Source organism: Sus scrofa, chromosome 7 (genome assembly GCF_054392235.1).
Source record: "Sus scrofa isolate SSC_HxYL_T2T_F1_AM1 chromosome 7, Sscrofa_HxYL_maternal_Yorkshire_Landrace_v2.0, whole genome shotgun sequence".
Classification (NCBI taxonomy): Eukaryota; Metazoa; Chordata; class Mammalia; order Artiodactyla; family Suidae; genus Sus; species Sus scrofa.
Window position 1 is genome coordinate 103,866,287 of NC_139389.1, and position 26,939 is coordinate 103,893,225.

At 42.3% G+C, this 26,939-nt stretch overlaps 1 protein-coding gene and 1 pseudogene across 5 annotated transcripts in view; one reads left to right on the forward strand and one right to left on the reverse strand.

The window, feature by feature from the left end:
- DCAF5 (DDB1 and CUL4 associated factor 5) overlaps positions 1-24,765 on the reverse strand; it is a 93,794-nt gene extending 69,029 nt beyond the window's left edge. Inside the window, exons 1-2 of one of the 5 annotated variants that reach the window (XM_084969544.1) lie at positions 24,694-24,765; positions 24,363-24,483 (exon numbers count right to left, since the gene is read on the reverse strand). Coding sequence is in view for 1 of the 5 variants with exons in the window: in XM_021099398.2 (XP_020955057.2) it covers positions 24,363-24,576 (214 nt within the window). In the remaining 4 variants the exon portion in view is untranslated. Of the gene's footprint in view, positions 1-23,852; positions 23,972-24,362 lie in introns of those variants that run through there. The other 4 variants (XM_021099399.2, XM_021099398.2, XM_084969545.1 and 1 more) reach the window with 4 other exon arrangements.
- On the forward strand, positions 21,718-24,002 carry LOC146401823 (uncharacterized; annotated as a pseudogene).
- Positions 24,766-26,939: the final 2,174 nt, after the last annotated feature.

The window sequence follows — 26,939 nt, forward strand, 5'->3', positions numbered from 1 at the left end:
CTGCGTCTTCTTTCAAAGTACTTCATTGTCTACCAGACTGGTCCATTAAGTATGGCCCACAGTGTCATGTGTTTATGATCTGCCTATGTCAACTGTAAATTCTCTGGCTTAGGATGGTTATTTAAATTGTCTTATAAAACAATATGGAGATTCCTCAGAAAACTAAAAATAGAATTGCCATTTGATCCAGCAATCCCACTCCTGGGCATCTATCCAGAGAAAACCATGACCCAAAAAGATGCATGTACTCCAATGTTCATTGCAGCACTATATACAATAGCCAAGACATGGAAACAACCTAAATGCCCATAGATAGGGGAGTGGATAAAGAAGATGTGGTACATATACACAATGGAATATGACTCAGCCATTAAAAGGAAAGAAATAACAGCAACATGGACCTAAAAATTATCATGCTAAGTGAAGTCAGTCAGACAATGACACACCAACATCAAATGCTATCACTGACATATGGAATCTAAAAAAAGGACACAATGAACTTCTTTGCAGAACAAATACTGACTCACAGAGTGAAAAACTTATTTCCAAATGAGACAGGTTGGGGGATGGTAGGATGCACTGAACATCTGGGATAGAAATGCTATAAAATTTGGTTGTGATGATCATTGTACAACTATAAGCTAAGGTCACAAGAATAAAGGTGTGGGTTTTTGTCATTTTATTTTAATGAAATATGGCATAAAGGAGTTTCCCTATTAATAGATTTACACAGATCATGGCCACTTTAGTTTTCCATATTCTCCACTCTTATTGTTTTGCCCCAACACCAAGGCCCCAGGTCAGGGACTTAGCAATGCTTTTGTTACTATGTATCTCATATTAGAGAAATATTTCTCTGTACCCCTATCTCTATCAAAAGTGGAAAACTGAAAGATAAAGAGGCCCACATGTCTCTTCTACTTACTCATGTTTCTAATCTAATCTCCCTGAGCCTAACTTTCACCAAATACAAAATGGGGATCATAATAGCTCTACTCATGGGTTTTATAGATTATAAAGCCCAAGTTCAAAAGAGTTAAGTAACCTGCAAAGGTCACAAAAGTAAGTAAAATGGTTACTTACTGTGGAGCCAAGATTCAAAAGGAAGCAGTTAAGATTCCATAGCCTCCACCCTCTTAACCACCACTCTAGACTGCTTGCCTTATAAAACAAAAAATGAACCATAATTGACAAAGCAAATTCAGCTGATGGACAACTGAAGGGATTCTACGTCTTGGTAGTACAACTCAAAAACATGTAGGTAAGGAGTTCCCATCATGGCCGAGCAGAAAAGAATCCGACTGGGGGCCATGAGGTTGCAGGTTCAATCCCTGGCCTCGCCCAGTGGATTAAGGATATGGCGTTGCTGTGAGCTGTGGTGTAGGTCGCAGACATGGCTCGGATCCTGATTAGGCTCCTACCCTGGGAACCTCCATTGCCTTGCTGCAGCCCTAAAAAGACAAAAACAAACAAAAAAAAACAAGTATGTAGCTAAGAATAAAACAAAGGACCACAGGAATGAAAACAGAAGCCAACTTAATTGAGTAGAGGGAGCGAGGCAGAGACCAAGAAAGGACAAGTTATAAACATTCTACCAATGCACCAAATTGATAATGGCTTATCATTATTATGAAGAATATACCAAGAATTCCTACAAATCAATTTTGGTTTTTGGGGTTTTTTTTGGGGGGGGGATTTCATTTATTTAATTTTTTTTATTACTCAATGAATTTATTACATTTATAGCTGTACAATGACAATCACAATCCAATTTTATAGGATTTCCATCCCACAACCCCAGCGCATCCCTCTACCCCCCGAACTGTCTCCTTTGGAAACTATAAGTTTTTCAAAGTCTGTGAGTCAGTATCTGTTCTGCAAGTAAGTTCATTCTGTCCTTTTTTCAGATGTCAGTTAAAGCATTTGATGTTGGTGTCTCATTGTATGACTGACTTCACTTAGCATGATAATTTCTAGGTCCATCCCTACAAATCAATTTTGAAAACCACTAGGAAAAGAGGCAAATATGACAACTCTCAGAAGAGGAAAATCAAATAGGAGCAGATATTATAGAGGATCTCAACCTCTGTAGTAATCAGGGAAATATGAATTATAATTTAGATACCTTCTTACAAAATGGTACAAAGAATGTACAAGAATGTTCATTGTCTCATTGTTCATAAAAGCAAAAAACAAGAACATAATAAATAAATAAATAATAAATAAAAATAAAAGCCTGGTTTCCTCATGAATGATTAGTTAGCTTCAACCCAACTGATAATCCCAACAGAATACAGCTACTTTAATGCTGATCATCTTGGGTTCATTTAATTCTGTACCGAACTCACCAATTCATCCTAAAATGTACTATAATCATTATGTAGCAGTAGCTTTGCAGTTACAGAAGGACCATATTTTAAATACTGCTCATTCTGGAGTTCCCTGGTGGCTTAATGGTTAAGGATTCAGTGTTGCTGTCACCTGCTGTGGCCTGGGTTTGATTCCTGACCAAGGGTGTAGCCAAAAAAATAAATACTACTCTTTCTGAATAGGTTGTGAGCTATAAGCAGAAAGACTGCAAGCCCTCACACCATACTCTAATGAAACTAATTATTTAATGTTCTTAAAATAAGCAAAGCCCAGGAAAATTAAGGCACAGAAGGAAAGAATTTGCTTTGGACTTCCTAAAGTCAGCCAAGCACAGGACAGAACTGAAACGGCACTCTGAAACTCGGGATTCAAATGCTCCTGCAGCACAACACTGTTTAAAGAACAAAAGACATTTAAATGTCCATCAAATGAAGGCTGGCTAAAATTAGTGCTCAGTGAAATAAGCCAAACACAAAAGGATAAAAACTGTATGATTCCACTTAAATGAAGCATCTAGAGGAGTCAAATTAATAGTGACATAAACTAGAATGGTGGTGGCCAGGGGCTGAGGGAGGAGCAATGGGGAGCTTGTTTAGTGGGTATGGAGTTTCAGTTTTGCAAAATGAAAAAGTTCTGGAGATGGTGATGGCTGCTGCACAACAACCTGAATGTACTAATGCTACTGAACAGTACATTTAAAAATGATTAAAATAGTAAATTTTGTGTTGTACTATGCATTACGCAGGCAAAAAAAGCACAAGGCAGCTCTGTCTATACTGACATGGGGTAATCACATATACAAAGTGTTGGTGACTGTATTAACTATTCAAAACATTATTTCCTTTTAAAAAACAACACAATGAGATCTGATTGAGGGTTTGGGCTTTTATCTTAGTAGGTGGCAAAGGTGGTAGGAAGTGCAAGCTTAGGGTCTGGATTCAAATTCTAGATTCACTATCATGGGTCCTTGGAAAGTTCTTTCACTTCTCTAGTTTCAAATTCATGACTGTACAATGAACAAAATGCCAACTATTTCCCAGGGTTGTTGTGAGGGTGAGATAATATATATAAAAGCACTTATTTAGCCCAGAGTGTCATTTATTAGGTATATACACTCCTCAAAACATCCTAGTTTCTCTTAAGTACTATCCATTAATTTGTTCTAATATTCCAAACTCTTATTTTAGGCGGTGTCAGAGTATGAATAGCATGACATATTTTTTTTTTTTTGTCTTTTTTTTTTTGCTATTTCTTTGGGCTGCTCCCGCAGCATATGGAGGTTCCCAGGCTAGGGGTCGAATCAGAGCTGTAGCCACTGGCCTACGCCAGAGACACAGCAACGCGGGATCCGAGCCGTGTCTGCAACCTACACCACAGCTCACGGCAACGCCGGATTGTTAACCCACTGAGCAAGGGCAGGGACCGAACCCGCAACCTCATGGTTCCTAGTCGGATTCGTTAACCACTGCGCCATGACGGGAACTCCGCATGACATATTTTAATAAAACAAAAATGCACATGAATTTGTACATGGAAGGGCAGATGCAAAATGGTACAGAGGTTACCTCTTGGGGATGGCAATTTTACTTACTGCCCTTTTATACTGCTAGAGTTTTATTTTTTTAACCTGCAAAGATAAAGAAAATCATTCAGCCTAGCTCTCTTCTCAACCTGTTTACTCCTTTCTCTTCCATGTGTGTAGTAATCACCATTCTGTGGGGGCAAACCTCCTTCTGTGTCAACTTCATCTCTCCTGAGCTCTAAGAGGAAGCATGGAGGTATAGAGGCAGATCCACACGAGTGAATGAGAAATAAGCCTTTTTTGCCCTTTTCCCAAAGTTGAAAATAATTAATGCTTGTATCAAAGTTCATTCATATGCATCTTCACTTGAGAGGTAAGGACTGTATATCCTTTTTTCCAGATGAGGCTCAAAGAGACAAAATGTCACATTAATAATCCAAGACGCTAGGCCTGGAGCCTAAAACCATGTCGTATCCCCTTCTACCAAAGTGCAAGAGGCAAGAACACTACTTACAATTCCAAGCGAGACTGTTTCACAGCTTTATGCAGCAAAGGAGAGCACCATCCATTTAAAACTTTTCATCTTTCCAAGCTGAAAGTCCATATCCATTCAATAACAACTGTTCGTTCCTACCTTCCACCACCCCTGGCGACCACCACTCTACCTCTAGAGACACCACTTCTGGCTTAATGAATCTGACTACTCTAGGTATCTCATATGAATGGACTCATACAATATTTGTCCTTTTATGACTGGCTTATTTCATTTAGCATAAATGTCTTCAAGGTTTATCCATGTTGTAGCATGTACCAGAATTTCATTCTGTTTTTTATTCTTTTGGATGTATATTCCACAGTGCATTTGTTTATCCATTCACAGACACTTAGGTTGTGCAAAATATTTGGCTAATGCCATTATGAGCTTGGTTATACAGATATCTGTTCAAGTCCCTGTTTTCAATAATCTTGCGTATACACCCCAAAATGAAATTCCTGTATATGTCAATGTTTAATTTTCTGAGGAACTGCCACCCCGCTTTCTACAATAGCCGTACCATTTTACATTCCTACCAACAATGCACAAGAGTTCCAATTTTCCACATCCTCATCAACACTTGTAATTTTCTGGTTTTGATTTTTTGATAATAGCTATCCTATGGGTGTGAAATATGTTGGCCATTCAGCCCTTCAAATAATAGCCTAAAACAACTCTCAAGTCCTTACCAAATATCTTGAAATGCATCATTCTACAAGCAGTCTGTTATGTTTCTTCATGTATTATTTTATACTTAACCTACTCTGAAATTCAGTTACCAGTCTTCTGCTCACTCATTCCACCCAAAGAACTGCCTGCAGTTTATTTCCACTGGTTTGGCATTTCACTACTTGAAGGAACTAATGTCATATATAAACTTGGGATAGTCACATACATTCTCTCCTCAAATCACTTACAGAAACATTAAGAGCACTAAAATCTATTTCACCAAGCAAGCCACTCCAATTAAACCAACTTTAGAGACAGATGTAGCACAAGGGAGCATAGCATTCAAAACCACAGTTTTAGGGAGTTCCCACTGTGGTGCAACAGAAAGGAATCCAACTAGTATCAATGAGGATGCAGGTTCGATCCCTGACCTTGCTCATTGGGTCAGGAATCTGACGTTGCCATGAGCTTCGGTATAGGTTGCAGACACGGCTCCAATCCTGAGTTGCTATGGCTGTGACGCAGGTCAGTGGCTATAGCTCCAACTGGACCCCTAGCCTGGGAACTTCCACATGCTGTGGGTGCAGCCCTAAAAAAGCAAAACACTAAAATAAAATAAAAACAAAACCACAGGTTTAGGATACAGTTGTATAGGTTTTCAACTGTCCAAGTTGCTACCACTTACTAGACGTATACCTTTAGACAGGTTAGTTGACCTCTCTAAACTGTATCCTCTCACCTGCAAAACTGAGAAAATAACTCTACCTGTTTTTATACTATTATGTTACGATTAATGAGACAGATCTGTATGAAGGGCTCGGCCCACTGCCTGATATACAACTCAGCTAGATAAATGTTAGCTAATTATGCTCTTTGAACTTTCAACAACAACCGCTGACATCAGATAAATTAACTTTGGGTCAGGGACTATCCTAAGGGTTTTACATGTAATGGTTCTTCTAATCCTTTTAACAACCCTATGAAGCAGATATTGCTATCCTTACTATCCAGATGAAAATAAGGAAAAGCTAAATATTCTGAAAGTACACGGCTACCAAGAATGGGAGTTGGGATCTGAATCCAAGTAATCTGTCTCCAGAGACTGTGCTCCTCACCACACAATCCAGCCTCCCAGGTACAAAGCAGATGAGTGAAATCTGACAGATTAAACAGCAGACTGGAGATCATACAACCCTTTTTTGGCTGCATCCACGGCATACAGAGCGAACCTTCAGCCACGGCAGTGACCCATGCCAAAGCAGCGACAATGCCAGATCCTTAATTGGCTGAGCCATCAGGGAACTCCTATACAATCCTTTTTAAAGGAAAGCCACTACTCAAGTCTAGCCAGTTACTGCCATTTAGAGGAGTGCAGGCTTACATTTGTCTGATCTCCCAATTTCTCAACCTAATTTTGGCAGGCTCAATGCAGGCTTCAGTGCAAGCTGCATTTAGCCCATGGCTAAGTTAAAACTGGGTGATCTGCTCAAGGTCACAAAACTGGGGTCCAGTGGCACTTCCTAAATCAGGAAGAAAAAAAATCAAATGGCAAGTGTGGGCAGCAGGTATGGAGAGGTATTACAATACAGATTTTGTTCTTCACTACAGAAGTAGCCCCAGGAGGGGTAATTCTGCTAATACCCTCCCCTTACCTAGTACCCTGCTCCTGAAAATTGATTGCTCTCATCTACCTATTATCTCATTTTTCCACATATGCAATTAGGTAAGTAGGGAAGAAACATTACTCCCATTTTAAAGATGTGAAAAGTGAGGCACTGGTTTGCCTCAATGATGGAAGCCTCGACTCCCAGCTTGAAGCACTCTACCTTAAATGGAAAGCTGAAATTAAAGTAGCAGCAACACCCTAAAAAGACATCCAGGACCCTGGGAAATGAAATGGTTTCTCTAAAATCAGATGACTAGTAGCAGTGGGGTTTAACAGAGGTAGGGTTTTTAAATCCTAAGCTAGCACACCAATCCCTAGACAACGTCTGTAATTCCTGAACAGAAACAGAGAAAGGAAACCACAAATATCTTACACCAGAATCACAGAACAGAGTTGGAAGAGACCTAACAGATCATTTCCAACATCCCCATTCTGCCAGTGAAGAAACTAAGGCACAAAGAGGTGGACTCACCTATCCAAGAATACACCACCAGTTAGTTGCAAAGTGGTATTCAAAGTCAAGATGTGTGATTCCAAAGTCCCTGTTGTTCCTAAAGTGTGGTAAGCAGAGGCCACTGAATGATCTCACCCAGTAGAGAAATAATTTTAAAAATTACATATTTTAATGTGTATTAGGAAAAAAAAAATCTGGCACATTAAACCCATGATTTCATAGACATTCTAATTAATATAAAGTTTCCTTTCAAATAGTTTTTAAGGAGTCAATTTAAAAAAAAATATCAGGGAGTTCCCCTTGTGGCTCAAAGGGTTAAGAACCCAACTAGTATCCATGAGGATGCAAGTTCAATCCTTGGCCTCACTCAGTGGGTTAAGGATCTGGTGTTGCCACAAGTTGTGGCACAGGTCACAGATGCAGCTGGGATCCTGCATTGTCATGGCTGTGATGCAGGCCGGCCAGTTGCAGCTCTGATTTGACCCCTAGCCTGGGAACTTCCAGATGCTGCAGGTGTAGCCCTAAAAAAGAAAGAAAGTTAAATAATAGCACAAGTGATACCCCTTAAATGTGACAAGGGTCAAATGAAACTTCTGAAATTTAGAGACTAGTTTACCAGGCACCTCTAATATCTACCTCCTTAAGAGGGTGCCTCTAAATATGAGCATGTGATCTGACACACACTCAAACACAGGTTTACTAGGAGCTCCCGTCGTGCATGGCTCAGTGGTTAACGAACCCAACTAGCATCCATGAGGACGCCAGTTGGATCCCTGTCCTTGCTCAGTGGGTTAAGGATCTGGCATTTCCGTGAGCTGTAGTGCAAGTGGCAGATTTGGCTTGGATCCCGCGTTGCATTGCTGTGGCTGTGGTATAGGCCGGCAGCTGTAGCTCCAACTGGACCTCTAGCCTGGGAACTTCCATATGCCGCGGGTGCGGCCCTAAAACAACCAAAAAAATAAAAACAAAAACAACACAGGGTTAACCAGGAGAATGTGGCCATTTTAACAAAGCTGCAACCTAATCAGCTGCACTCAAATTAGCCTAAAGACAGATTACCAAAATTTAAGATAAAAATATTCAGCTGGAGTTCCCATTGTGGCTCGGTGGTTAATGAATCCGACTAGGAACCGTGAGGTTGCAGGTTCGATCCCTGGCCTCGCTCAGTGGGTTAAGGATCTGCCGTTGCCGTGAGCTGTGGTACAGGTTGCAGATGCAGCTCGGATCTGGCATTGCTGTGGCTGTGGCATAGGCTGGCGGCTACAGCTCCGATTCAACCCCTAGCCTGGGAACCTCCATATGCCACAGGAATGGCCCTAGAAAAAAGGTAAAAAGACAAAAAAGAAAAAAAATATTCAGCAGCCTCATCAATAATTAAGTTACATGAGAACTTTGGCAAATATAAAAATTTTTAAATAATACCATCTTCACAAACTGACTGAATTGGCAAAGATTAAATGATGCCCAACAATAGCCATGATGCAGTCTCATAATACATTGTTACAAGTATAAATAAGTTAGCTCAACCGTTTAGAGGGGAAAAAATATACATGTATAAAATGCATTTTATAAATATAAAAAAACTTTGATCAAGAATCCCATTTCTAAGATTGTATTCTAAGCGAAAATACAAGTTTTCATAAAGGTTTAGCTATAAGAATTGTGATAAAAGCAAAAAATAAGTAGAATTAAGAAGGAAATGGTTAAATTCTGATGTAGGCCCTGACAGGATACAATGCTGCCATACCACACTTTAGAACAGTAAAGTATGTTCTAAAAGTAGTTCTCAAAATATGTTCCATGAATCTCAGGAGGCCTGCTAAGTCAAAATTATTTTCACAATATCACTAAAATGCTATTTGCCTTTTCATTGTGTTGACATTGTATTGATGGCGCAAAAGCAATGGTGTGTAAACCTACTGGTGCCTTAGCACTAATCAAGGGTAGTGACTGTCCTTAACTGCTACACACTGGTTGTAAAAAATAAATGCCAGTTTCACTTAGAAATGTCCCTGATGAAGCAGTAAAAATAATTTTATCGAATTTCAACCAGAGTACACATCTTAATACTCCGCATGATGAAGTACACATAAAGCACTTCCGCTACACACCAAAGAACAATGGTTATTTTGTGAAAAAGCACACGTGAGATAGTTTGTACTGTGAGCTGAACTGGCTGCTTTTGTCATGGAAACAACTGACACTTTACTTGAAACTTACATAGACTATGGTTATTCAGACTTGAGTACTTGGCAGATATTTTCTCAAAAATGAACATGAGCCTGTCACTTCAAGGAGAACAACTAGCAGTATTCATATCTAATGATAAAATTCAAGCTTTCAAATGAAAATAAGAATTTTGGAAAACTTGGAATTTCCACTGTGGTACAGTAGAAACGAATCTGACTAGTAACCATGAGGTTGAGGGTTCAACTCCTGGTCTCGCTCAGTGGGTTAAGGATTCAGTGTTGCTGTGAGCTATAGTGTAGGTCACAGACACGGCTCGAATCTCGAGTTGCTGTGGCTGTGGCATAGGCCGGCAGCTGTAGCTCTGATTAGACCCTTAGCCTGGGAACCTCTATATGCTATGGGTGCAGCCCTAAAAAGCAAAAAAAAAAAAAAAAGAAAGAAAAGAAAAGAATTTTTGAAAACTTATATTCACCCACAGTGACTTTAATCACTTCCCAAAACTTTAAAGACTTTTCTGATGAGACAGATGGTGGTGATATTAACATGATTTCTTAAAATACATTACATAATGAAATGGGTCAAGATTTAGAAAATCTCTATAACTCAGTTAACCAGTATCTTCCAACAATCAATGCACGATATTATAAAACAGTATGTGGATTATGTGTTGCCACATAAAGAATGTCTACGTTAATGCTTGTAAGCCGAGAAGTCTTTCAAAGAAAACATACAATAAAGGTTAAGAAATAATGTTAAAACGAGAAAAAAAAAAAAAAGAAACAATGCATGGGCTCTTCTAATCCTCTTAACAATCCTATGAAGTAGGTATTTGCTATCCTTATTATCCAGATGAAACTGCAGAAAAGCCATATAAGCTGAAGGTACACAACCACCAAGAATGGGAGTTGGGATCTGAATCCAGGTAATCTGTCTCCAGAGACTATGCTCCTCACCACACAATCCAGCCTCTTAGGTCCGACGGGGCCAGGCAACAAAGTGAATGAGCAAAACCTGCCAGATTAAAAGGCAGACAGGAGAAAAGAAAGAAAGGAAGGAAGAAAGAAATTGAGAACAAGGAAAGTTGTATAGTAAGATTGACAGGCATCTGGATTTGCAAAAAAGGAAGGATAGGTAGGCTAGGAATTAAATCTGGAGAATCAACCAGAGTGACAGTAGGCCTCTACTCTAGAAAATTTCTAATACTAATCTGAAAAATGAGGCACCACCAACTTAATCAAAACATTTATGTTCAGATACAATAAAACTGCAGATAGAACAAGTGGTGAAGAAAACCACTTTATTTAAGTCCTTCATCAATGCAGAACCTCATGACTTTCCCTACTGAGGGACCAGGTCAGAGGACCCAGATTTTAATCTTGCTTGTACTACTTTCTAGTTGTGAGCAACTGAGCTAATCACTTTACCTCTTTGCTCCTTTATATCTTTATGTGTAAAATTAAAGGCTTCAATTAGATGAACATTAGTCCTTTCCAGCAATAAAACTGTATGAATCCAGTATGAACATCAGGAGCCTAAGATCACAAGAAAGGTAAAATCAGGACTCTAATCCAGATCTTTTAAACTTCTTTAATGTTGACATTCCATAATATGAAAGACTTTCCAGAGCCAACTGTCCAAATACTTGAAAAACTGTAATTCCTAAAAACCCTTCTCACCCAACTTATACACTTGAGGGGGCCAACTTTTATTCCAAATGTATCTGGTGTTAGACAGATACTCCACAAAACTAAGACTTAAGCATGATTTTAATATCAATATCATACAACTTTTGGTTAAAAATATTTCAGGAAAAAACACCTTTCCTCAAAATCAATTCTACAAAAGGTACCAATCCACAGGAAGACAAAAAGAAAGAGGAAAGAAGGAAGGAAGGAAGAAAGAAAGAAAGAGAAAAAAGAATGTGCAACAAATGAACAGTAGAACAAGAACTATTAGAGAAGGTATACAGAAAAGGAAGGGCTAACAGCCTCTAGATCCACGATTTTCTTAATGGTTTGTAGCCTTTTTTTTCTAATAAGAGGACAAGGAGGGGACAACCAACAACTCTACCTCTCAGATTCAACTCAGTATCTTGAAAGTGGCAGCTGAAAGGGAAGAATGAAGGCCTGGAGGCTTTTCCAGAAGAGGCATTCAGTGGTGAATGGGAGGAGCTAAGAGGCTAGTGCTTTAGTTTTACCTAAGTACAGGGATGATCTTGAGTAAGTGGCAAAATGACTTATCATCTAAACTAGGATTTTTTTTTGGAGTCCCCATCGTGGCTCTGTGGTGAACAAATCTGACTAGGAACCATGAGGTTGCGGGTTTGATCCCTGGCCTTGCTCAGTGGGTTAAGGATCTGGCGTTGCCGTGAGCTATGGTGCAGGTCCGTAGCAGACGTGGCTCGGATCTGGCATTGCTGTGGTACTGGCGTAGGCTGGTGGCTACAACTCTGATTAGACCCCTAGCCTGGGAACCTCTGTATGTCTTGGCTGTGGCCCTAGAAAAGACAATAAAAATAAAAATAAATAAACTAGGACTTTTTTTTTTAACAGTTTTATTTTTTATTTTATTTTTTTGTCTTTTTGCTATTTCTTGGACTGCTCCGGAGGCATATGGAGGTTCCCAGGCTAGGGGTCGAATCGGAGCTGTAGCTGCCAGCCTACGCCAGAGCCACAGCAACGTGGGATCCGAGCCGTGTCTGCGACCTACACCACAGCTCATGGCAACGCCGGGATCGTAAACCCACTGAGCAAGTGCAGGGGCCGAACCCGCAACCTCATGGTTCCTAGCCGGATTCGTTAACCACTGCGCCATGACGGGAACTCCTAAACTAGGACTTTTTTAAGAATGAAAGGAGCACTAATCATTGTACCAGGACAATGAGGAAATCAGATGGTCCCAAGTAAACCAGGATATATGGTCACCTTAGGTATAAAGGATCCCCGAAAAGGCAAAAAAACCTATAGTTACCTGATCAACTATATATGTAATCTTACTCACCTTATCAACTGCAGCAGCTCTGGCAAAGGCAAAAGATGGAAATCAGCCTTTCTTCCAACATCATCTCTGCTATTTGGATCTATTATTAATCTGTCAGTTACCTCAAATGCCATTTTCTCATTGAGTCCTACATGCCCCAGCCCTCTGGAATGTAATTCCTTTAAGACTGGCCCTAATTGGAAAACGGTACTCAAAGCAAGCAGATCTGATCTCAATGCACATCAACTCTGTATCCTAAGAGGTACATGATAGAATCTCAGGTTTCCCCACTGCAAAGTGCAAGAAGCAAGCAAGGTGGAAGTGTGAACATGAAGGCATGGGAAAAGAAGAACTACGATTGTCAAGGCTCTCCCTAAATCCCTAGGAAAACTGATGTGAAGGGCAAGTGGGATCCAAGGCCAGAACCTGAAGAGCAACCCTCTGTGTTCAGTCAGTGAGTGAGTAACAGAAGAAAATACCTTCTTTTTCACAGAAATGGAGTAAAGTTGCTGGTACAAAAGTAAACTTAACTTGCAAGAACACTAGGCTTTAGGTTAGTGTTTAAAGTGCTTCCAAATGATTGACAGTGCTCTCTAGGCAGATCCCTCCCTCAGGTTACATTGTTTAAATCTTCTTCAAAAAGCACTTTACTCTGAAGGGCATTATTTATCTATGCCCTAGGCATAGATATTTTCTGCCCATGTATAATTATAAGGAAAGATACCTATTTCTGTTGGTTGGAATTCGACCAAACATAATCAACATGCTTTCAGCAAAAATCAAACTCAAATCACAGGTTCAGTAAATACATATATATTGTTAGAACTTTTAGTTGAGCTAATGGAGAAGAGGAACCAACGTGATAACCAGAGTCTGTACACCTACTCCTAATTAGACTGAAGTAGCTGCGGTTAACCCAGTGTGAAGTTAGTCACGTGGTTTACTTAAGGGGGCAGAGAACGTGCAATGTTAAGGAAGGAGACTTCAAATGGAGGCCAAGACCAAAATCCAAGTGAAGTCATTTTTAGTCCAGAGTGAGAGCTGCTTGAGGGGTGAGCCCTGCAGCTGTGACCAGAACTGTGCTTATTGGCTCCAAGCCCATGATCCATCTCCTCAGCCCCACCCCCTTCCTGTTTCCAAATAAAGGGGAAAAAGCATTAGCAAGTCAGAGAGGTAAGAGATAGGGAGATGAGAATGTAGGGAAAAGGTCAAATCGTTTCAAAACGTGCATAACATTCTAAAAATTTCAGAGGGGTTGGCAGCACGTCTCAGAACTTATGCAGACTCAGGCTGGAAATCTAGCTCCACCACAAACTATTTGCTTTCATGAGTTACTTTACTTCTCTAAACCTCAGTTTCCTCATATGTATGTATAATCAATCTTAAGAGTACTATCCCTACCTTAGGAAAGATCTTTAAGTATTAGATTTGATCGTATATGTAAATGTGACTGACATATGAAACATCCCCCAAGTATCTGATAAATGAACAACATGCTCAAATAGTAACCTTTTTTTTTTTGGTTAAATATTTATTTATTTATTTATTTTATTTTTTTGTCTTTTTGCTATTTCTTTTGCGCCGATCCCGCGGCATATGGAGGTTCCCAGGCTAGGGGTCTATTCGGAGCTGTAGCCACTGGCCTACGCCAGAGCCACAGCAACGTGGGATCCGAGCCGCGTCTGCAACCTACACCACAGCTCACGGCAATACCGGATCCTTAACCCACTGAGCAAGGGCAGGGACCGACCCGCAACCTCATGGTTCCTAGTCGGATTCGTTAACCACTGCGCCGCCACAACGGGAACTCCTTGGTTAAATATTTATTTTTAAAAACTGCAGTATCTCAAAGACAGGTAGGGGGGAGTTTCAGTTGTGGCTCAAGTAGTAACAAACCTGACTAGTATCCATGAGGACAGGGGTTCAATCCCTGGCCTTGCTCAGTGTGTTAAAGGATCCAGTGTTGCTGGGAGCTGTGGTGTAGGTCACAGACGTGCTTGGATCTGGCATTGCTGCGGCTGTGGCATGGGTTGGCAGCTGCAGCTCTGATTCGACTCCAAGTCTGGGAATTTCCCACGTGCTGCCGGTACGGCCCTTTTAGGTCTTTTTAAGACAAAAAACAAACAAACAAACAAACAAAAAAAAAAAAACCTTTCAAAATCAGAGGTATTCCTACTTAATTTGGTAGGCACTACGAAACAGTGTAGATTTTTGAGGGGTCAGCAGGGGATATGAGATAATGAGTTAAGTTTTAGGAAGCTTATATTATGTTGACAGTAGTGACTAGTAAGTTTTAAAGCTGAAAAGAACAAAAGCATAGGAAGCAGCTATTGGAACCAAATGTTCTACCAAGACCAAGGTAACAGACAAGGTAGAATTTTTTTTTCATTCCTAGATTCTATTTCACTTCCTTTTAGCCAAAACCAATGAATTCCAATATCTATTTTTTCCACTAATGCCCTACCTGTTCTCATTACAGAACCCCTAACAGTCATTTATCAATGTCCTTTCTTGACTCTTTAGCACTTAGTTATGACAATTAATATGAAACCTTTAAATCCCCTTGTCTTTCTAGATTATAGATAGCACTGGCTATTTTCTAAGTGACAAATAAGACATAAAGTATTTAGCAGAGAGGCTGGCACACATTACATGCTAAATAAGTATAAAAAAATGAATAACTAAATATAAGATACCTGTGTGGAACAAGTTATTTACAGCAAAACAAAGATATACAATATATCATCCAAAATGAGCAACTAGAGTTGGACATGTGCTCAGAAATTGCTAACACTCAGCTTTCAATTTATTTATTTATTTATTTATTTATTTATTTTTGGTCTTTTTTGCCATTTCTTGGGCCGATCCCGAGGCATATGGAGGTTCCCAGGCTAGGGGTCGAATCGGAGCTGTAGCTGCCAGCCTACGCCAGAGCCACAGCAACGCAGGATCTGAGCCGAGTCTGCGACCTACACCACAGCTCACGGCAACGCCCGATCGTTAGCCCACTGAGCAAGGGCAGGGACTGAACCCGCAACCTTATGGTTCCTAGTCGGATTCATTAACCACTGCGCCACGACGGGAACTCCCAGCTTTCAAAGTTTTAGATGAGCTCCAGAAAAGGTGGCCTGCCCCTAAGAAAAGGGACAGAAAAATATAAAAATGCAACTTAGAAGCAGCACTTGCCTTGGAGCAATGGGCCCTACTCAAGAGTCTTCACTGCCAAAGACTAACCAGGCAGCTATGGGCAAGTCACCTTTCTACTTCTCTACTCCCTTTTCCATAAAATGAAGTTCTTTCCATCGCTTTGATTTTATGAGAAAACAGGAAGAAATAAAAAAGGTTACCTACTGCATTATTTCCCAAGTTTCAGTCAATCATGATGACCTTTTGATTTGTGCCATATCCACACAACACATTCTTTTACTTTAAATTGACTTTTTAAAATTTAACCTCACCTGGGAGTTCCCATTGTGGCTCAGTGGGTTACAAACCCGACTAATATCTATGAGGATGTGGGTTTGATCCCTGGTCTCACTCAGTGGGTTAAGGATCCGGCATTGCCACAAGCTATGGTGTAGGTTGCAGACGAGGCTCAGATCTGGCATTGCTGTGGCTGTGGCACAGGCTAGCAGCCACAACTCCAATTTGACCCCTAGCCTGGGAACTTCCATATGCCACTGGTACAGCCCTAAAAAGACAAAAAGAAAAAAAAATTAACCTCACCTTGAGCAATAAATCCATGAAAGATATTTTATTTTATATTTATATTTTCTACCATGTGTAAAATCAATGTGCTATTAAAAATGTAAATATTCACTTCAAGATCACCTAAAACCAGCCTATATACCCACACTTTATATCAGCTTATATACCCAACAGTAACCTAACCTTATTACTTAAAAATTTTAAAGAACAGAGAATAGAAATATAATTTCACATTGACACAGTAATCTAAGGGTTAATCCTAACAGATCAATATTCAGTTTTTTAATTATAAGAAAAAATGCTATTAATATAATGTGGGGCACTAAAAATTGAAAACAAAAATTTTAAAACAAAATCAGTTCCTTTTAACCTACATAATCTTCATTTGAATAAGGATTTTATTTCCTTCAACCTTATAAGTCTTTAAAATTCAGACTACAAAAATGAGAAAAGCACCTTACTTCTTTCTTGAAACCATGTAAGAGAAAAGGAAAGATGAAAATAAGCACTCTTTGTTTATTAGCAATGAAAGTACTCTTCACCTTGCTCAAAGCACAAGAAAATAAATGCATCCACTTCCTAACTCAGAATTCAGAAAGCAGTATCCATTTGCCTCATTTTACTGGTCAGTAAAGTTTCCCTGATCTATATGATTCCAACTGTACCTGACAACCAAATCTATCAATAATCAGTGAATGAGCACATACCTGTACCTGGCCTGACACCTCCTTTCAGTGTGCCAGGATACATAACTGAAGGCTACTGCTCTTCTTTAGAACTCTTAATAATCAAAAACACATTGACCTGAGTCAAATCAGTGGTGATCCTTTGAACAATACTGAACACACAGACTTTTTGATATGCTTATAATGTCCAGTGAGACTAGTGGTCATTACTTAAACCTCACTAGGTTATTTAAAGCAGAAGTGACAAACCCAGGTATAATTCTAAATTTGCCAATCTTTGACAGACATCAATTAGCTGACTGAAGAACAAGTAGGAAAAAAAAAATGTGTATCTATAAAATATCCATGTTATAATCTTATCCTTATGACATGTTCCCTATAATTTATCATAGCAATGTCCTCGAAAGCTATTATCTATGAGCCTCTTTCTTTCCCACTAAAGCTCACAGACAAGGGGATTTTTGTTGTATTAAAGACCACAATCTAGAGAAAAATCAAATATCTATTAAAGTGTCATTAAGCAGAAGAAAAAGTTAAAAAGGGTCATGCACTGTTACAACTGAGAAGTAAATGTTGCTAAAATGCAAGCTTCTTAAGAGGCTGATTTCTATCTGATTCATCATCTCTGTTCTTCCCATAGCTCCTGTCTTATAAACAGTATGCACTCAAAAACTATTCATTGAACTAATAGACCAAAGAATAAAATTTAACGCCTTCACAGGAATGAATTATCAGTAAAAAGAAAAAGCCCAGAAGAAAAAGCAAGAACTGATTTCCTAATCTCCATGTCAAAATGTACTTATTACAAAAGTTTTTTAAAATCAGAAATCTGCCCTGGCACAACACTGTGAATCAACTATACTTTAATAAAAAAAGAAAAAGAAATCTGCCCTGCCATTGGCCCTATTTCTCTTGATAAATTAACCCCCAGACCAAGGAATTCATTCTAATTAAACATATCAGAAGTTTTAATAAAATGAGACTTTAACTGGCTAAAGCCACAAACTTTACCTGTAGATAATACACTCTCACACAAAGTTATCTACAAAAAAACTGATTCCATAAAATGAAATATAACTTGTAACTGGGCAACAGGAAATGATCATTAATTAATGCGTTCCAATTAAGCATACAGTTATTATCAAAGCTATTACTTGAAGCTTAAAATTATGCTTTGATGACAATATTGGAATTTAGATTATTCACAAAGTATTTCTAACAATTCCTCTCCCTGAGATCATTCTCAATTTTTCACACTGCACTGTGCCATGTGCAATAAATGTTAGATGTTGAGTGTCAATCTCCTAACATCTTTTTGTGAGGTTCAAGTTAAACAACAGTAATAACAGTTAAGACACTAGCAGCAACCAATACTACAATGGCATGATCTAGGCCCTCGTGCAAAGAACATTATAATTGTTATTTCATTCAATGCTCTACAACCCTGTGAGGTATTACTGTCTTTATTATATGGATGAGGAAACAGAAAGGATAAGTGACTTGTCAAAGGTAACCTAGTTAGCGAGGTGATGTTCACCCCCAGGCACTCTATAGACTCCAGAGTTCATGCTCTTATCTCTATCAACTGTGGTTGCTTATAATGATCAATAAAGTCAGAGACCCATATGAAACAGAAATAGGACTAAATAGTTAGCCCAATTATAAATATTATGACCAAATAATTAAATACCTCTCCCCATTCACAACTTCTACTTAATTAGTAGCACTTTGAAATAGTATAGTTGCTGATGCTATTTGAAAAGCTTCTGAAGGTGCTTTTTCTACATTTAGTCACACACATTAAAAAAAGAGATCAGGGAGTTCCCGTCGTGCTGCAGTGGTTAACGAATCCGACTAGGAACCATGAGGTTGCAGGTTCGGTCCCTGCCCTTGTTCAGTGGGTTAACGATCTGGCGTTACTGTGAGCTGTGGTGTAGGTTGCAGACTCAGCTCGGATCCCGCGTTGCTGTGGCTCTGGCGTAGGCAGCTACAGCTCTGATTAGACCCCTAGCCTGGGAACCTCCATATGCCTCAGGAGCGGCTCAAGAAATGGCAAAAAGACAAAAAAAGAAAAAGAAAAAGAGAGATCATAACCTCTCTTTGTAATTCAAAACTTCATACTTACAGATTATTAATCTGCTTAGCTCTACAAGTTCCAGTGCTTTAAATATCAATTCAGGGTAAACAATATTACAGCAACTTTCATCCCAGAGAGCTGAATACTTCTGTTTACTGCTAGATTCTGTTTACACAAACCATTTACAAGATACCAGAAAGCAGAGAGTTATCATCCAAATGAGGTATATACAGAGCTACATTCTGATTGGTCTCTCAATCAAATCAGAAGATGTTCATCTTCTTCCCCAGAAAAAAAAATAAAAAGACTTTTAAATAAACATACAAAAGACCCCATAAAGCAAAAGGAGAAATCTAAGGGGCACCTTAAAGAATTAGATGCAACCAAAGACTTAAAAGGTAAACCCAGGCAGGCTAACCCTTTATATATGTGTCCTAGCATAACCTCCTTGATGTTGTTAGGAACTCTGGTAAGTAGCACTTCAACACACAATGTTGTTCATTATCTCTCAAAGAACTAACACCCATAAATATTCCAAGATGAGACTGCAAGCATCGAGCATAAGCTATCCTTTACAGAAAGTAATGTTCATTCAAACCCTATAGTCCACAAAGTAACTTCAGATGCAACATATCACTGAATACCACCTCTGTGTTGGGTAGTAAGGGCAACTTGTGATCCCAGTTTACGGCTGAGGCGTGAAGTTTTAACTAAAGTTATAGAAAAACTTGTGGCTGGTAGAGCCTCCAATATATCGTGTGACACCCAATGCCAATTTCCACACCATATTGTGCCTCCTCATTCCTCATCAAAAAGTCACAAAACTCTCCTGTCTGCCCCACTGCACATGTTCATTACCAGCACTGTAAGAACGAGTGTCAGCTAATAATGACACCATGAGTTAGAAGTACAAAGGGGAAAGAAAACAAACTCAGCATTTTTTTCTGAGTGGCCTGGCACTCTGTTCAGCACCCAATCTAAACTTTGCCTAATGTGGCTCTCACAACAGCCCTACAAGTGGGTGCTGCTTTCCCATTGCTTATATCAGGAAAGAGAGGCTTAGCAACTTGACTAAGGTCACGCATTAAATGACACAGCGGTGATTTCAACTATGTGTATGCTATATATACCACACTGCCTTACATCATATCACAATAGTGCCCTTTCCTAATCAACAGTAAAGAAAGGAGTTCCATCGTAGCGCAGTGGTTAACGAATCCGACTAGGAACCATGAGGTTGTGGGTTCGGTCCCTGCCCTTGCTCAGTGAGTTAACAATCCAGCATTGCCGTGAGCTGCGGTGTAGGTTGCAGACCCGGATCGGATCCTGCGTTGCTGTGGCTCTGGCGTAGGCCGGGGGCTACAGCTCCGATTCGACCCCTAGCCTGGGAACCTCCATATGCCGCGGGAGCGGCCCAAAGAAATAGCAAAAAGGAAAAAAAAAAAAAAAACAGTAAAGAAAAATACTTTTTGGGTTAAAATATTTCTATGTTTCAAAATGTCAAAAATCCATCCTCCCCCTATGGCTGTCAAAGTCTCACTTCCCAGCAGGGCACCTTTTCTCCTTCCTGGTTTTCTCTGGCTTACTCTTGATATCTGCTAGCCTCACTGTACCCTAGAAAAGGCGATAGTTCTTAGAACAAAAAAGCAATGACGTATCCTTAACAAAAACAGCATTTCCTAAGGCCGGGGAGTCATGTAAACATTTGTGCTCTTCATCTAAGTGAATTCTATCAAATAGTGTATATCAGTTAGAAGAAATATGAGCCTGCTTGGAGTTCCCGCCATGGCTCAATGGTTAACGAATCCGACTAGGAACCATGAGGTTGTGGGTTTGATCCCTGGCCTTGCTCATTGGGTTAAGGATCCGGTGTTGCCGTGAGCTATGGTGTAGGTCACAGATGTGGCTCGGATCTGGAGTCGCTGTGGCTCTGGCGTAGGCCGGAGGCTACAGCTCTAATTAGACCCCTAGCCTGAGAACCTCCATGTGCTGCAGGAGCAGCCCTAGAAAAGGCGGAAAAAAAAAAAAAAAAAGACATATGAGCCTGCTTACACAATTAGAAAATGGAAACAGTGAACAAACTATCAACAATCTTTCTTTTTTTTTTTTTTTGTCTTTTGTCTTTTTTGTTGTTGTTGTTGTTGCTATTTCTTGGGCCGCTCCCGCGGCATATGGAGGTTCCCAGGCTAGAGGTCGAATCGGAGCTGTAGCCACCGGCCTACGCCAGAGCCACAGCAACGCGGATCCGAGCCGCGTCTGCAACCTACATCACAGCTCACGGCAACGCCAGATCGTTAACCCACTGAGCAAGGGCAGGGACCGAACCCGCAACCTCATGTTTCCTAGTCGGATTCGTTAACCACTGCGCCACGACGGGAACTCCCTATCAACAATCTTTCATTTAAAAAAATTATTTTTCTTCCAGTTTTACTGAGATATAATTGGTACAGCACTGTATACGTTTAAGGTGTACAGAATAATGACTTGGCTTACATACATGATGAAATGATAATCACAGTAAGTTTAGCAAAAATCTATCATCTCATATAGACACAAAACTAAAGAAATAGAAAAATTTTTTTTCTTGTGATGAGAACTCTAAAGATTTGCTCTCTTAATTTTCATATATAACATATGGCAGTGTTAATTATATTTATCCTGTTGTACATTACACATCACATCCCTAGTACTTGTTTATCTTATAATTGGAAGTTTGTGCCTTTTGACTGTCTTCATCCAAATTCCCACCCCCTTTGGGTAACCACAAATCTGATCTCTTTTTCTATGTAACAATCTATCATTTTAATTACCACTTTCAAGGGCTTTAACCAATCCAGACAAGATACAAGAACTACAACAAAATGCTTAAGAGTAATCTCATTACCATCCCAGAGGCTGGCATCCCACCAAATTATGGTGAAACATTAGATACAGACAGCAAGTATGTCTCCCATGTGCTCCTCCCCTCAGGTATTAACTGCTAAAAAAGGACAAGACAGATAAAATGTAAACATGACACCTTAAATAGCTTTAATTTTGGGAAGGATTCCCCAGAACAAAATTTAATTAGCTTTAACAAGTGAAAGTAGATATATGATTCCCAGAGGGGCTTCCTTATCTGAAGCAAACAGGAGAACTTTCTGTTAGTATTAAGTTGTACTCAGAATAGATTGTGACTAGCAAGCAGTAAGGCTTTTAACCAAAACTCTATGTTCAGGGAACAAGGAAAACTAACATTATCTGAGCTAAACTAGAGAGCCAGGTGGAAAAGCCTCCCGGAAGGACTAGGACCAAGTACAGCAGTAGATAAAAAGGAAACAGGAAGAACTGAGCTAGAGGGAAGTGTGAGGGAAAGGCAGAGGAGTAAGGTGCAAAGAAGGCTGGAACCCAGAAAGCACTGTGGAGATGGGCAACTCAGGCCTAGAAAAATAGAAATAATGTCTAGAACCAGGTTTGCCAAAGCCTGCCCCTTGGAAAGGCCCCTGCTCTTCCACAAACTAAAATTAAGATAAAGGAAATGAAGTGGCCAAGTCTAGAGAAAATAGGGTTCATTTCAGACACAGGGGAAGGTACTGCACAAGGATAACTGGTAGAGGATGAGAGGCAACTCTTTAGCGCTTTTTAAAAAAGTGTTAACTTTAAATGGATGAATTGTATGGCATGTGAATTACATTTTAATAAATCTGTTATTGTTAAAAAGCATGTTAAATTGAACAACGTATGACTGCATTATGATCAATCAACATGATTAGTTCAGTCTATAAGAGCAGCCCCCAATTCCCTCACCCAGGAGGGTGAGTTTACTTGTGTCTGGAAACATCTCTGATGGAACATATCCCGTCTGGAAAGGAGACAGGAGTATGATGAATACAGAAGCAGCAGCAAGGGAAAAATTTTGAGAGCTCTTTTAAAAGCTCTTTCCCCTTTTTTGCCCCTGGAATTTTTGGCCTTGTGGGGGAAGGAAGCTTTTGTTTGGGGAATGCCTTTAAGTGGAATATCAGGTTTCTTTGGCAGATGATCCTGGGCCAAAATCTACCTAGTCAAAGAGAAAACGATCTGGGGTGGAAAAGTCAAGTTAGTCCTGGAGAAACCCCAGGAGGTTTATCGTGAAACGTTCACACAAGTCTTATCTCTGCTACCCCCCAAATTGGCCCGCATGCCCCGTGTCACTTCCTAGTGCAACTCGTCAAGAAGACGGATGCTTTGCCATGATCCCAGAAGTTTCTGGCGAGCTGCCCACTGACGTAAATTAGAAAACCATTCTGGGACTAGCCTGGGTGAAGCGAAGCGCCACGTCCAGTGCTAGGCTCTCGTTTCCTCCCTCTCGATGTAGGAAAAGGGACGGAGTAGGGAGGGCAGAAAGCGAGCGCGAACGCCAGCTCAGCCGTCTTCGCCCTCCGCCCCTGAGCCGGCTTTCGGGGGGGCCGCCCCCGGCTCCAGCGTACCCCATCCCCATTCGCCTGCCTTGGGCCCACGACCCCTGGGAGGAGCGCGGCAGCAGCGAGCGCCCCCACGGGCGGCAGGCGCACCTCCCCCGGGGCAGCTGTCGCCGCCACCCGCTCGGCCCGGGCCTCCCCGGGAGCAATAGGCTATCGATTCAGCTGCCTGTCGCTAGGCGCCCCGGGAGAGCGAGGCCTACACCGCTCGGCCGGAGCCCCGGCCTCGATTTCGCCACTTTCCCCACACCGGAGGGGGAGCCGGGGGCAACCAAGGCCAGCTAGGCGGGAGGGAGGAGGTGCGGAGACCACCTGCAACGGCAGGCGCGGGAAAGGGGGTGCAGGAGCCGGGCTCCCGCCAACAAGTCTCCCGGGGTCTCCCACCCCCCCACCCCCTGGCTCACAAGTTGCGCATTTAAGTTCAGACCAGTGGCCCCTTGGCCTCCAGAGCCCTCGGCACTCCCGAATCATAAGAAAAACACGACACGGAAGAGGCCACCCCAGACCCCGAGGAGATGGAGCCGGGCCCCTGAGGGGCCCGTCACCTCCCCTCCACTCACCCCTCCAGCGGCCGGCCCTGTCACCGCCCGGACCCAAGGCCCCTTGCCCGGACGCCGGCGACAGAGGCTCGAGCTTCCCCCCCCCCGCCGCCTCCGGCGCCTCGGCCTCCTCCCCCTCTAAATCGTCCAAATGCCCCCCGCACCTTTTAAAGTACACGGAGGAAGAGTTTCCCATCAAACTTTGTCAAGCAGTAACCTCGCCCCCCTCCCCGACCCACACTTTCAGGGCAGTCACCAGGAGAGAGCACTTTACACTTGGGATAAGGCGAATTAAGGACCTGTCAACCATTTTAGGTCTTTTATTTTATAGAAGACATCCTCTCCTTCCCCCTCCCTCCCTCTCTCCCCGTGCCAAGGTTTTAATCTGACACCCAACCTTCCCACCGCCGAAAGGGGGGGGGGGGTTGAGGAGGGAGGGGGTGGGGACGGAGGGCAGGAGGAGGGTAGCGAGGGAGAGCGGAAAAGGGAGGTTGGAAGGGGGCCGCAGGGAGGGGAAGGGGGTTGATTTACCTGAGACCAGCCACTGGCCTCCATTGTTGGAGAATTCAATGGCATTGACACAGCCGAAGTGGCCGAGGAGGTCCTTCTTGTAGAGGTTTCTGCAGCCTCGCAGGCGTCTCCTCTGAAAGTCCTGAGTGAGCAGGGGGTCCCCATGCAAGCCCCGCTGGGACAAGAAGCCCACCACTGACCTCATGCTGCCCCCCAGGCCAGCTCTCCTCTTCATGCTGGAACCGCCGCCGCCGCCGCTCGCGCCGCCGCCCCTCCCTCGGCCTCACGCGCGGCCGCCGCTCTCCCCCCACCCGGCCCTCCCCCCGCGCTGCGATCCGGATGGTTCTTTAACCAGCCATAGCAGACGGAGCGAGGTGTGCAGACACTCGGTGGCGTTCGCGGCTTCCTGACGGTCCCCTCCCTCCCCTTCCCCCTCCTAGGCTCCTCCTTCTCCTTCTCCGCCCCCTCCAGCAGCTGATCCTCAGCTGCGGCCGCTCTTCCGCGATGCGCGCGGCCCTTCCGCCGGCCGCGGGGGCCGGGAGAATGCGGGTGGCAGCGGCCCCTCCCCCGCCGCGGGCTCCAGGCGGGAAGGACGCGGGCTGCTGGCCTCGAGGCGGCGGGCGGCGGCTCGGCTGTCCCCGCGCCGCAGCTCCTCCCCGCGCGAGGACCCGAGTCGCGCAGGGCGGAGGCCCGGCTGCACCCCCTGAGCGTTGCACTCTGTGAAGTTGGAGGCGCGCAACAATCAAAGTGGCCACGGGGCTGCGGGCTCGCCTTACTCCCCAGGCGGCCGGCGGTCCGTCGCCTCCCGGAGGCCCAGCGCCGGGGCGAGTGCGGCTCCCCGCGCTTTTTTTCGGTCCGGAAAATGCAGCCCGAGGTGGCAGAGAGGTGGAGGGAGGACTGCGGGCACAGGCTCCGATCGTCCTCCCTCAGTTCACCTCTTCCTGGGGCCGCCCGAGCCCTGCCCACGGGAAGGGAACCAGGAGTTAGGACTGGACTCTTGGGGTAAGGTTGCTTGGGGTTCCCCAAAGAAATTTTTAACACTACCCCTCCCCCTATTCAGTTCTCTAATAATTTTCCCTTCCTCCAGCCATTCAGTGAAAAAGGCTAAACCGGGTTCCCTCTGGTAGGTGATAAAGTGGTATCAGAGAAAGAGAGGGGGCGGGGAAGGAATTCTTAAGAACTGAGAAGAAAATTGCCCAAAACCGAGTTGAGAAGGCTCACCTGCAAGACATAAGACACATTATTCAAAAATAGCAATTTATGTTATTTAATTGGATGCGGTGAGCTCCCCTTCAAGGTCTTGAGTGTAGAGCTCAGAAGCTGAACAGCTGTTAACCAGCAGCTGCATTCCAGGCCCGAAGTAGCTGCACGTCAATAGGCCAGGAGCCTCCGCGTTCCCCCCCTAGTGAGGAGACTGGGTGTTAAGTGCTTTGGAATTCTACTAGGTACAGTAAAAAATCCCCTTGTCAGTGTATTTTTCCCAGAAGCTATCCTCTGTCATTAAACGGTAATAGGCTACTAGAATAGGCGGTTGTCAGTTTTGCCCTTTCAATTTAGCAGGAATTGCATCCTCTGTCAGAGAGAGCACATGAACAGTCAGGTATACGCACCGTGAAAGAGGGGCTATGAAGAGGACCCCCATCAAGCAAAATGAGCTACTTCTACTTTTTGTACAAGGACAATGATAAGATGAATCATACTCATAACAAAAATACAAGTAAAATGTTTGATTTAAAAATCAACATTATAACAAATGTTGCCAAACATCACAGAAATTCCCTAAATTCCAGAAAGTGTGGTTTTAATGGAATATTTCCCTAAACAGGAAAATATGTAATACTTTCCCTTAAAAATTTTAATTTTCAGGATGCTTCGTAGTGTTTATTCATTATAACAGCACCATAAAGATCAGTAGTGGTATACCAGCCAAATTATAATCAATGTCTTTTCATCCTAGCAACCAATGTCTCTTCTTCACAGCAATGTCATAATGTCATGGTCTGTATGTAATTAAACATGTCATTATATAGGTATGTTCCGCCATTCTGCTGTTAAGCTCTCTGAGAGCAGGGACCATGCCTGTTCTGCTCATGGATTTATATCCAGAGCTAGCACATACTGAAACTGAGTAGCCACTTAAATATTGCAGAGACAGGGGAAGGTGTTTGTTTTTTAGGGCCATATGGGGCAGCATGTGAAAGTTCCCAGGCTAGGGTTTGAATCGGAATATCCACTGGCCTACGCCACAGCCACAGCAGCACGGGATCCGAGCCTCCTCTGTGACCTACACCATAGCTCTCAGCAACACCAGATCCTGAACCCACTGAGCTGAGCGGGGCCAGGGATCAAACCTTCATCCTCTTGGATGCTAGTAAGATTCGTTTCTGCTGAGCCACAACGGGCACTCCCCTAAATATTTGTTGACTACATGAATGAAATCAGGTAGAGAGGAAGAATTTGGAGGGGAAGGAATAACTTCAGTTTCAAATGTTGAGTTTGAGGTGTCTGTACTTCATTCCAGGGGAGAGGACTTTAAAGCCAGTTTCCCATCTCTCTGTTCCTTTGCTTGACCTACTCAATCCACACATTCAAAAACAG